This window comes from Atractosteus spatula, chromosome 17 (genome assembly GCF_055471065.1).
Source record: "Atractosteus spatula isolate fAtrSpa1 chromosome 17, fAtrSpa1.hap1, whole genome shotgun sequence".
In the NCBI taxonomy this organism is placed as follows: Eukaryota; Metazoa; Chordata; class Actinopteri; order Semionotiformes; family Lepisosteidae; genus Atractosteus; species Atractosteus spatula.
Window position 1 is genome coordinate 6,247,337 of NC_142722.1, and position 12,595 is coordinate 6,259,931.

General features: G+C 39.8%; 1 protein-coding gene across 6 annotated transcripts in view; it reads right to left on the reverse strand.

Moving 5' to 3' along the window:
• Positions 1-12,595, reverse strand: part of gnb1l (guanine nucleotide binding protein (G protein), beta polypeptide 1-like) — a 33,327-nt gene that overhangs the window by 15,857 nt on the left and 4,875 nt on the right. The window contains exons 1-3 of one of the 6 annotated variants that reach the window (XM_088935582.1): positions 8,147-8,184; positions 7,288-7,349; positions 3,958-3,998 (exon numbers count right to left, since the gene is read on the reverse strand). The exons of 1 other annotated variant lie outside the window; for it this stretch is intronic. Coding sequence is in view for 2 of the 5 variants with exons in the window: in XM_088935579.1 (XP_088791705.1) it covers positions 7,238-7,270 (33 nt within the window). In the remaining 3 variants the exon portion in view is untranslated. Of the gene's footprint in view, positions 1-3,957; positions 3,999-7,237; positions 7,350-7,946; positions 8,196-12,595 lie in introns of those variants that run through there. 4 more of the 6 variants (XM_088935580.1, XM_088935581.1, XM_088935579.1 and 1 more) reach the window with 4 other exon arrangements.

The following is a 12,595-nucleotide window of genomic DNA, read 5'->3' on the forward strand; positions in this document are numbered from 1 at the left end:
TGAATAGTTCATGATGGTATTCTAAAGGTCACAAAGCCATAACTGAACAGTTTGGAGTTCATTTGGAGTGAAGGCTCCAATTGAGGTGATATAATTAGTAGAGTACTACAGGGATCTGATATAGGATCACTAGTCTTCCTAATTTCTACCAATGATCTGGATTCTAGTAAAGTAATAAAATAGTGGAGTTTACAGATGATACCAAAATAGTAATGAGAAATATCTGTAGAAGATGCAAAGACTCAAAATGACTTAAACAGAATGCATAACTGGCCAGACACATAGTAGATGATATTTTATACAAATAAGTGGATGGAGACTTAGGTGTTCATGTTGACAATTCAGTTATGTCTTCTAGATAACGAACGGAAACAATAAAAAAGCAACATGTCAGGACTGAGTTCAAAACACATCCTTTAACTCACTGGTTACGACCTTATTTAGACTATTGTGCATGATTCTGTTCACCACATTGCAAAACGGATATTGCTGCTCTGGAATTAGTCAAGAGAAGAGCCAACCAGATGCATTCAAGGTTTAATCTCGTACACTGAGAGGAACAGAGAAGGCTCTGGCCTCAAACGCTCAAAATCCTCAAAGGCTCTGACAGAAACCCCATGGACTTCTTCAGAGTGAACAGTAAAAACGCAGAGGACACAAATGGAAACCTTGAAGAAGTGCATTTGAAACTGATAACAGCAGAACGGGAGGCACATATTTACATAAAAGGTTGCTGGGGTCAATATATCCAGCCACAATGTTGAAGCTGACAACCCTGGCGCCTTTCAAGAACCTTGGATCAAATAGTTACTAAAAAACAAACAAGCCAGATGGGCAAAATGCCCTCCTCTTCTCTGCTGTCTGTTCTTGTTCTTTCTTTAATTTAGTGTCTAAGTCCAGTTCTCCAATTTCTAATGACCATGTATCTCCCGCTGCACCTCTAACTCTTTGTGTATCTTATATCCTCAGTTTGTAAAGGGCTATCCCAATAACTGCGTCCTTTTGTTTTGACTGATTTTTTTACACCTACTGTAAAGCACTTTTGAGAGGCACGATATAAATTAAGTGTATTATGATTAATTCTTATGTTCTAAGTAAAACCAAAACTACAATGGACTACAGGATCTGTTGCTGCTCAATGAAATGAAACTAAGTTTATAATAACAAAAAGGTATTTTCAAAAACACAGAGCTCGTGACTAAACATAACTAGCTTGCAATTAAATATCTTTGTCTAAATATATGAACTATAAATATAAATAAAGCCTATGGGCAAGAAGTGAAATTTAAAAAAATCAATGACACATTGATTTTATCCTCATAGGATATAAACTGTTACCCAATACATCATAAAGCATGTTATGAGACAGCTTAATTACTGTAAACATTACAAACAGACTCAAGATTTTTTTTTAGCAGCAGCACTTTTTAAAGAACAGCTCATAAGCTTTAATGTTTGCTGTAGGCAGGGCCTTAAATAAGAAAATAAACCAACCACAAAAAGTTGGTTAAGGCAACTGTGTGTCAATCTTCAATTAAAGCAGATAGATGCCTTGATCCAAATAACTCTGTTCTGATTCCCAGTGAGGGGCCTCACACAACATGGGGTCTCCCACCCAGAGAATGTCATCAGAAGCAAAGGAAACTCTTCATCCTGAATTTTGATGGAAGATGGTGGGAACTCTCCATGCACTTCTCCCACAGTGTGATTTACCCACTCGGGCAGACCTGTTTGTTCACTTCACAGACCTGATTTCAATATATAATTATTATTTACCACATCTCCAAACACTGTAGGCTGATCCTGTGTTTAAAGAAAAGATCAGGTGAAGAATCCTCTTTGCTAGACCTATGTTTACTCTGCGTCATGAAAATAAAAAAATTAATCTAACAATTAGCTCAGGTCATATCCCCTCCTGATCATTCAAACTCTGCTTTTGGTCAGTTACCAAGAGGTTTCCTGCTAAGTGATTTACCCAGTAATTATGAGAGCCTCTGCTTTTTGTTTCTTTCCCACCATTCATTGATGTGATAAGCAGTCAGAGCTGAAACTGGATCCAAAGGCATTTTCAGAGAACTCATTTCATCAGGTTACTGGTTAAATTGTCCATGTTAATCTGTCATCCGAAGACAAGCTTCTGTCCAGCCTTCCTAATTAAGAAAGGACGTCATAGCACCCTTTAGAGAAGATTTTCCCAGTGAGGACAGTCACCCTCAGCTCTGTTCCCTGGTCCCTGGGGTGGGGAGTACACATTACTGCCACAGCGCAAGTACACAGACAGCACCGCACTGTCCCAAACCTGAGCTGGTCATTACACTGTAATAATGAACTGTGATAAATTAAACGAGGGACCTCCTCAGCGGTTCAGCCAATAAAGGCTCTCTCTCCAGGCACAGGTTCGGCCTGGTGGTGGACCCTGGACTGTGCCACCTGACTGCGAACAGGATTCCCCAAGGGGTAGCACTCAACAGGCTCAGTGCCACCAGGATAACCGTTTCGGTGAGCTCGCCAAGAGTCTCAGGGCTCCCTGCAAAGAGTTTCCAGCAACATCCCCAGTGACTGAAGTGAAATTGTGATGTCAGTGAGGGGTGCAACTCTTTTTCAGTCAGGGCAGATAAGTAGGAGGCTCAGAGGAGTCCATCTGCACCTTTCATTAAATTTCAAATTGGGTGAGCATAGAACAAAAAGATAATAAATGACTGAATTGAATGACTCTGTTTCAGTAGCACAGTCATTGCATACATGCTGTGCATATACATGTACACGATATATACATATTCTGCAGTTCAGGCTCATAAGCTGCAGCTAAAAACAATAGACAAGACTTGCAATCATGTTTGTGATATTGAGAAGGTAAAGAATGAAAAGACAGGTAAGAGACAGTTTTTCCGTGATTTCTTAATACATACGAGCAATGAAGTAAATCTTAAAAAAATAAAACATTCCTTTCCTATCCCCGAATCTGACAGAGAGCTCTGGCCGGGATAAAAGGTGGATTAACATGCCCGTGCTGCTTTTAAAGTCCTGCTAGCTCGCAGTGAGGAGCTGGTGACACATCTCAAACTGCAGGTTTACTCTCCAAATGTCAATCTAGGCCAGAGCTCAGAGACAAAGCTGGGGCCTGCACCGGCAGGGCTGAGCATTACACACTCCTACTCACTGTCTGCGCCCAAGACGACACAAGACAGAACTTCTGAACGGGAGTCGGAAAGATTTCTATGGGTAATGTTTTCTACACAAACTGACTCGGCCCTACTGTTCCTGCCCGGCACCGAATTCATCAAGAGAAATGCACTTTAACCACATTCTCTACTGAAGACGGACAGCAGAATATAGCTGTCACTAGCTTTCTGTTTATTTGAATAATAAGGTATGCTAGGCAACTGTAACTAATATAGGTCATGGAATTTTTAATTTGCATGCCTTTATTTTAAACAACTAAGATTAAGCTGTGAAATAAATATGCAAACAAATCCTGTTAATATATTCTATGACTTATTAGTTTTGAATCTCAGAATGCAAGTACGATGGTCTTTAGGCCCTGTGCTTATGTCCAGTTATGCTAGAGAATTTTGTCTCAGCAAGTACTGAATAATGCAAAAGGAAAAACACCTAAGATATTACTACAAGTCTCTCCTCAAACTGACTGTGACTCAGTTCTGATTGCAGATTGTAAATTCAGGTCAACAAATCTTTTTAAGCATCACATCCAAATGATTTTCATTCAAATATTTTACCAAACTCCTGATAGCAACAGGATACCACCAAACCAAAAGATGATCTCTCGCTGGTTCTATCCGTAGATATGATTAAATTTAGAACACTGCAACAAAATGATGGACAAATAAAAGATCTACTGTCTTTTTCTTTGGCAAGTTAATCCTGACTGCTGTGCTTTAATACAGAATGCAATTTCTACTGCTTTTCAGACCTTCAGCACCTCTTCCTATAACTCACAGTGTTTCTTCAGCACTGTAAACTGCAAACCAGCTGCTTCTCTGCAAAAAAACAGGAATTACAGATAGTCAACTTTAATACATCTACCCAAACATCCTTTTACAATAGATCAAGTCTCTCTGCCTCCAGTAGAAAATCCTGATAGGATCCTGATCAGATGTAATGCGTACATCTTCAGCAGCTTGATGTTTAATAAAGAAAAACAAATTCCTTTTATATCTGACTCCTGCTCCAGAACTGCACAAGTCAAATGCAGGACAACGGGTCAGACTCTGCATTGTTAAACTGGACAGTGTCCTATTAATATTTAATAAAACATGCTAGGACACAAAAAAATAAAAATGATTAACTTCAGGGCTTAAAAACCTTTACTGGAAGGTTTGATTCATATAACGGGAGTCAGAGTTTTAACCTTAAGCCCTCTGTCCCTGTGCTATCCCTTCCCCTCTGTAACAAGGCAACAAAGATTGAAGGTTCTTCTCCCTGTGTAACAGATAAGACCGCAACAGTAATCTGACTCTAAGTCTTTGGATAAAGGCAGTTTGTCTCTTCTTGGCTCATCTGTCAACACCTCCTTGGTAATTAGGCCTAATTATGAGAGAGAGTTAGCTTCCCCTTCATGTTATTAAATAAGTCTAAGGAACTACAGCCAGGTGTCTTTCAACACGCAGAGAGGCTGGCGACCTTCAGATCAAACGAAGGCACTATCTGTGCCCCTGAGTTCCTTTCTTTTGGGGGTGGTGGTGGGGGGTTTGAGAGGTTGGGGAGACTGACTGGCAATTTTATTGTAGGGTTCAAAGATTGGGAATCTGCTGTCCGCATTCCTCTGCTGCATTTTTTTTACCCTGTCCCTTCCTTTGGTGCGGGTGTCATGTGATAGGCAGATACCCACCTGATCAGGCTGCTTCCATATTTCTGTTCAAACTGGCCATTCATAAAAACACTAGGCCACTTATGAAAAACATACAAAGGGCCGTTATGAGAACTATATGCCTTGCTTGACAAATCCTATTATACTAAGTCAAGGTTGAAATAATATCTCCGACAGTTGCGATCCTATATGAAGAGAGGACATAGTGAAGTTTAGTTCCCGATGTTGTGGTTCTTTCTGGCCACTGGCATCTATCAAGCACTCTTCTGACAACCCACAGGAAATGGCTATCCACACAGCCAATATAAATGAGTACTATTAAAATACAATTTAAATCATTCAGGCTGTACAGTTTGCTATTCTTACACATATATTTTTCCCCATGCATTTTTTGCAAATTAATAGTTGTGATCTCTTAAAAAAAACAGACGCGATTGACAATGTTAGCACGGAAAGCTCAGTCCAACCCTCCCTTCTTTTTCGTGTAATACACTAAATTTAAGAACCGCATAAGAAAAGAAACCTATCATTGTGAAGAGCCCTATTGATTCTTTTTGGCATATTTTAATTGGTAACCTCAATAAAAATATAAGCTTTGGCTATGCAACATATATAGAAAATGGCACTCTAGAAGCCCAATAAATAGTGAAGTGGTAGAACAATTAAAATATATTTCGGAATGCTTAACAATGAAACGGAGTGAGCTACTATTTATTACTTGAAACAAAACAATAACCAAGCATGAATTATTTCTCATATTTGTATGCATTGCTGACATACAAGAGCACTTTTTTCAGCTTTTCACAAAGCTGTCCCAGTAAAGCTTGAAATGCAGCCGAATTTGTGGCTCAGTTGTTAGTCATTTTCACCTTTAGTCAGCTTTTCTGCGGGGTCTGCCAGATCGAAAAGCCGAATTCTCTCAAAAGGAAACAAATGTGCTGAATGGGAACCCGAGTCTATTATAAAGTCCAGTTAAATAAACAAGGTAGGAAGTTCCTACGACGCACGCCCTTTATTGTGAAGAAGAAAATTCGGAATTTTTGCTGGAAAAACAACAGAATGAAAGATAGAGTGCAAAGCCAGACACAAGTGCCCCCACGCCCACTGTCACTCAGACTCTGAGCAGGGGAAGGTGCTGTATTGTTCCCCTCAGTGGCCTGAATGCTGTGCAGAGGAACACAAGATAAGGAGTGAATGGTGGCCTCGTTGGATTTGAAAAACTGATGGCACTTTGTTTCAGGGCCCTGATTTAGGAGGTTACTACTCCTTGTGGTCAACAGCTCTGTCATCCTTATCAGTTCACGTTATCATTAATTACCTTGAACAGGTGTTTCATACACCACTGCCTGTAAAGAGCTGTGCTAGGAGGCAGATGTACCTTTTTTTTTCCCTTTTCCAAGTAGTCTTTTCTTGGAAACGTGCTAAATCCCTAAGCTCCCTAAAATATTTTTTTCAGCAGAACTCACCTGCTAAGACATAATTTGTTTTGCTCACTTGGTCTCACCAGTGTTGACAGTCAACACTGCACTTGCTCAATCTATTGTGTCAACATGCACTTTGCAAAAACTCCTTACTTCTAGGGCTTTATGGTACACTAAGCTATACCTGCTCCCATTACCTTACATGACTTAAAATTTCTTATAGTAAAATAGTGAAGGTACTGTACATCCTCTGGGTTAACATTAATGGCAATTTGGGGAACCAGCAGATCATGTGCCCAATCTCCTTAATCAATTTCTATGATTAAGAAATGGGATCTTTCATCTCATCCCTCCTTTTTGCTCTGTCAACACTAAGTCAGACAAGGACATGTACTAAGAACATTGTGGGGAAACAGGATATTAGAAAAGATAGTTAACCAAAATATCCCAGTGGCTATCCTACTTACTGTAGGATGTGGTAATCCATTTAGTTAAATGACATATTTTGATTGAATGTTGCATGTGAAAAGCTGACTGGAATTACTAAACAATCGAAATAAAAGGCAGACATTTCATATCACACTTGCTCATCGCCAACATAAGTAAAACACTTTTTTTTTCCTTCTTAAATATTTTAAACTGTGCCTTTCGTGTCAAAACGGCGTTTATTTCACGATAGAAAGGCTTGCTGACGTACAGGACGTGATGCTGGATTCAGCAAAACAGGTCGTATGTTCTTAATAAGCGCATCCAATACAATTATTCATGTAGTAGCGTTCCAGGTGTGTGAACTGACCCTTCCCCTGGATCTGCTTTAAACATGCTCACTTTCGTTCTCTCTACCCCCTAAAAATGAGGGGAGACACATCTCTGTCCTCTTTCGCTAGCTCATGGGATGCTGTAGATTATCAAGGGCAATAGACCCCTGTGAACCCGTTCTACTACACTCACTTGAGGAATAAGGGTAGAGCGGTGTCTTACACTTTACCTGTATATATGTGTAAGTCAATTGTATAAACATCCGAATTCACTACGCACCTGATGAAAAGGCTTCTCAATACGGAGTCTCCCGGGTGATAACACAATGAGGTATGAAGACTCTGTAACAAAGAGGTCATTATTGAACACTCCGTATAAAAACGCTTTTGAAAACAAAAACATGACATTGTTCTTAAATTTCAGCTTATTCACATCAGAGTGTCATCGTTTTCTAAAAGCGGTTGAAATTAAGTTTAAATTACTTAAGAACTGGAGACAAGAATTTTAATTGCAAAGACTACATTAAAATAATTTATCACGTGGATTCACATTAAATCCAATTGCTATCACAGAAACGAAATGAAGCTGCAATTAAATGAAAACTTCATGTCTAAACTAGACTTGCGATTTTCTTTTCCGATACTGCAAACCGTCATCTTTAAAAACCAAATACTATCCGTAGTGCCTAAAGGAAGTCATGAACTTATAAATTCGAATGTACATTTGGTAAGATTACAGTATATTCTGCTATTATAAAAAAAAACTGGAGAGAAGCAACTTTTACTACGCTTACGTTTATAACTGCCTATTCTTAAGCATGTGTATTACGCTATTTGAGAATCTGCGTAAAGGGTTTCAATCAAAAAATGACAACAGAAATGACGGCGTTTAAGCTTTCTCGGTTTTAATGTAACAAATTCACTGCAAGAAATACGTACAATAGTGTTTATTTCACTGGAAGTATAATAAAGAGAAACAGAAAATCACGACAAACGAAGTCTACCAAATAATTTCACTGTTACGACTCATCCTGTGAACTGCAATCGAATAAGATAACTTTGCTTTTTGAAAGCAAATTGAAAACGAGCTTAGCTGTTTTAACGCCAAGCTACTTCACTCTCATTTTCAGCATACACACCTAAGTCATGAGTTCAGCAAAACATGCGACAGAGAAGCGGAAGGACCCAAACCAGAGCGTGGAGGCGACCGAATACATGCCTGATTGTCGAGTGGAAGGGAACCGTGCACGATAGCCGCGCGTGCTCGATGCGGCGAATTGCCACCTGTTGTCTATAGCCTCTTATTAAACAATATTTTCAAAATGTTTCCTGTCGCCCCCTTGCTTTTAGATTTAACATAAGTCGGATACATGATGTTTCAATGACCACAGAATTAATAAAGTCACTGAACAGGGCATTCAAATCTCTAATGCCTTTAGCGCGTGGATCAATCGGCAATCACATCTGTGAGAAACTGATTTCCTCACATTTTTTCAGGTGAATCCAATATATAAAAAACACGAGTGTTGCCTTTTAAAAATGCATAGACCTAAAAGGTCAACATTTGGCCATCTTAGATTTTATAGATTATTTTTGTATTCATAAAGTAGGCACAGCTGCTGGTCTGTTACCTAGAGAGCAGTATTAATGGTACATTTATTTTGTCTTCGTGTTGTTTAATATTAGTATTACAGTGGTCAGGGACACTGGGCTGTAGAAGGTACCGTCTTTCATGTGGGACATTAAACAAAAGTCCTGTTCTGTCTAAATTCTGACTGAAAAGGTCCAAACATTGCATTGGATGCAGGATAAGATAGTAATTGAACTAAAACTGCCCCTTAAAGAATTTTTGCTAGAAAAGGCAGATATAAAATAGGATGGTAATTAAGAACATGGGGATCCAATACAAATATTTTTAAAACGGGTGTGACAGAAATTAACTTTACAGGAACAAGAATGGATTTCAGTGACACATTTATAATAGCACCAAATACACAAAACACAGAGGAGGCAAGTATGAGCAGGGGTTTGGGAAAAGGTAGTAGGTCTTAGAAAAACCCAAACTGTACAAAATGAAAAGAAGTTAGATCTCTTTACTGGGGGTCACCTGAGATTCTCCCTTTAGACCTGGTATCTGGGGCAGAGTGGTGGCACTGTGGCTAAGGATCTGCACTTGTGGCTGGAAGGTTGCTGGCTCAAATCCCGCAGCTGGAAGAGGAATCCCACTCCGTTGAGCCCCTGAGCAAGGCCCTTAACCCCAACTGCTCCAGGGGTGCTGTACAATGGCTGACCCTGCGCTCTGACCCCCAGCTTCTCTCCCTCTCTGTGTGTCTGTGTCTCATGGAGAGCAAGCTGGGGTCTGTGAAGAGATGAATTCCTAATACAAGAAATTGTACATGACTAATAAAGTGATCTTATCTTATCTTTTTTGTCATGTGTTTATACGTTTACGTTGTTGTTGTTTTTAAAGAAACCCTTTGAAGAATCTTGTATCTGTGTTAATCACTCATTGAAAGGCAAATCACAAGCGTCCTGCTCTTGTCACAACTCTGACGGGGAAGAGAGACAACATTGGCACAGTAAAAAAAATTACTCCAATGATCTTTCACAACCCCAAGCTTTGCTGCTTCCGTTTTGATTATCCTACTATGATTTCTGCAAGAGTTCTCCTTTAAAAGGCGTTAATTCTCTGGAGATCACCAATGAAAGCTGTTGACAGAATGCTTTTTGCTGCTTATTTGAATCAAAAGCATATGTATTATCACAGACACAATTGAACCATCAGGTCTTTTGTATATTAAACACATTTATATATTAAAATTCAACAAAACCTGAAATGATGTAGAGAGTTTATAAATAGTGCATGTCTGTACATACATAAAAAATGTAAAATTAAAAATGTAAAAGTATTGATTTGTGTTATGAATTTAGTTAATAATAATAACAAAAACGTGAGCTGCAATGTTCTTTAACCAACACAGTTTTCAGAGGAATTATTAACCTAGCCTTGGGTATTCTGCAGCTGACAGGGTACTAATACATTCTTTTATGCTTTACTCTTAAATAGGATTAGATAGAGCATCCATTTAGTGTAGCAATGTTTGTTAAAGTTTTCTTCAACTACTCATTTCTTTGTAGAAATTCAAGGTACCACAAAGACACACAGGTGATAAATGAGAGGAAGTCACTTGGTCTGTTTTGCTCATTTGGTAGCTGGCAGCCTGTGATGAAAAAAAACTTTTGTTTGTCTTAAAGAAGTCTAATTCAGGAAATGAATGCTAGGCAGGTATGAGCTATAAGAGCCTTTTATAGGTATTATACCATACAAACAAACTGCTCTTTATTTTTTATGCTTTTTCAGTCGTATTGGGGAAAAGAAATCCTTAGGCCTTTAATCCACAGAGCACACAGTGTTCCTTTCATTAATGCACTGGAAGAAACCTCTATTTGTCCATTCCTATCATGGCAAAGCAGGTTTCAAGCTCGGCTGGGTTTGAGTTATAAGATTAGGTGAAACCAGAGTGTTTTAAACCCCTTTTGATGCCCTGGATTAGACCAAAACCAGGACTCGCAGTGCCTTTCTCTGGGAAGCTAAATTAAACAGTAAGCAATATAGGCTGTGTGTCAACGCGCAGGTGTTTGGGAAAACACAAAGAGAAAAAAATGAAATCCGTTGGGCTCTCAGAAAAGCAAAGCTGGGAAAATCTGGGGAGATGTGTATTAGCGGCCGAGTTCAGTAAAGCAGGTATTTTCCTTGCCAGCTTCAAAGGGGAGACTCTCCATTTCAGAATGTGAACAATAACATGAGTCAGTCTTACTGTTGCCCATACGACGCTCCCATTAATCTATATAAAGTGAAAGGTGAAAGCAACATTTTTCTATACATATTTATTTCTTGCTTGTTGGATACTGAAGCATGGGTAGATTACTGGGTAGAGCACTTCTTTTGATGAGCTAGGATGTCTTGCAGCAGGGAAGAGTAACTGTTCATGTGCACTCATGCCTGTAGCATCTGGGAACAGTAAGAGGTGGGCACACCACTGTTTCCAATTAAGGTGTAGCAGGCTAACTAATTACAGAAAGTGCAGGTCGAATGATCATGACCCCTGCCAGGGATGCTGTTAAAAAGTAGCTGCTGGCACGGCCCACACCAGCCTGCATTATTAAAAACGGTGCAAAATTGTGAATTATTTGTGGAAAGCACGGCCTTCTCAGTTTACCCTGAGCGGGCAACAAAGGCTGCGAAGGTGACCGAGGGTGTTGCACTCTCCCTGGGAGTGAGTCAGCCATTGTTCGCCGTGCCAGGAGGGGAAAGGAAATCCCTGGACTAAGCATGACCCTGAAAACCTTACCTTTTCCCTGCACAGGGCAGACGGCTTGCATTACACCAAGCACATCATGGAATTAGAATAGGTTTTACTTAAGGTACACCACGTGCTCCAGTCTGCATTACGTGAATTGCATTTCAGTCCCCAGAAGCTGGGAGAGCTCTTATTCCCCGGGTAGAGCAGAGAAAGATCAGAGAAATGAGAGCGAACTTCTGTATTTTGGTCAGTGCAGAGTTCTGTTTTAATTTCTAAGAGAAAAAATATATATATTTCCATGTTGTATAGTCATGCTTAAATACACTTTCTAGAAAACAGTACTGAAAAATCTAATAAACGTTGGTAATTTTGTTTTGCGGAGTTATTTCAATCAACTCCTGAAACAAAAGGTGAAAAGGCCAGTCTTCTGTAAACCCATTGTTGTATTCTAGTCACACAAATTGCATTATTAGGGATACCGGAGGATTTTCAGAGACTTTTGGGCAATTCAAGGCTCATAATTCCTGCATGATTAAGACATGACTCTTGCAAGACAAAACCGGCTACAGTGCACCAAGATCCATCAAATGTACAGTACTCAGATAGGCCAGAGGTCTTTGTCAATCTCATTGTTGTCTGTAACACTGGTGTGTTGAGGTGACTACACTAATCTAAACAAGACCAAAAGAAAAGTCACCAAATGAGCTGAGGCTATTTAGCTCAGTATGCTTTCTTATACAGTACATTCCTATATTAGTGTATATATTATTTGCCTAATATTCTATAAAGCAGTCTTTGTGGAACGTCAAAACCCAGCAGCATGAGCCTGCTGTTCTACACTGTCTCAGCCAGCTCACTGCCTGTTACAGAGCACAATGTAGCCTACTGGCACTCGCCATCTGGGTGTGTCAGGTGCGCGAGTGACAAGACAGCTCTGCCAGGCCATCACAGCCTGGAAACAAGGGCAAGAAACGTTTCGCCTCTGTAAATGTGAACTTGTATGAAGCTCAAACTAGAAGCAGCTGATTAACTACACTATCAGACAGGCACAAGCAAAGCACACCGAACCAGCTGCCAGCTGCAGAGCCATCATTGGTCCGGGTTCAAAGCCGTAGTTGTGAAAAGAGGCTGGCCTCCATCAGTTTTTCCTGCACATTCAGGCACAGTTAATCAGGCTGCAAACTGCAGTTTTCTGGAACAGCATGAGAATGAGATTTCTTTAATACATTGTGCCAATCCCCGAGAGAGAAAACTACCAGAGCAAAGTAAGAGCTGACCTCAAAA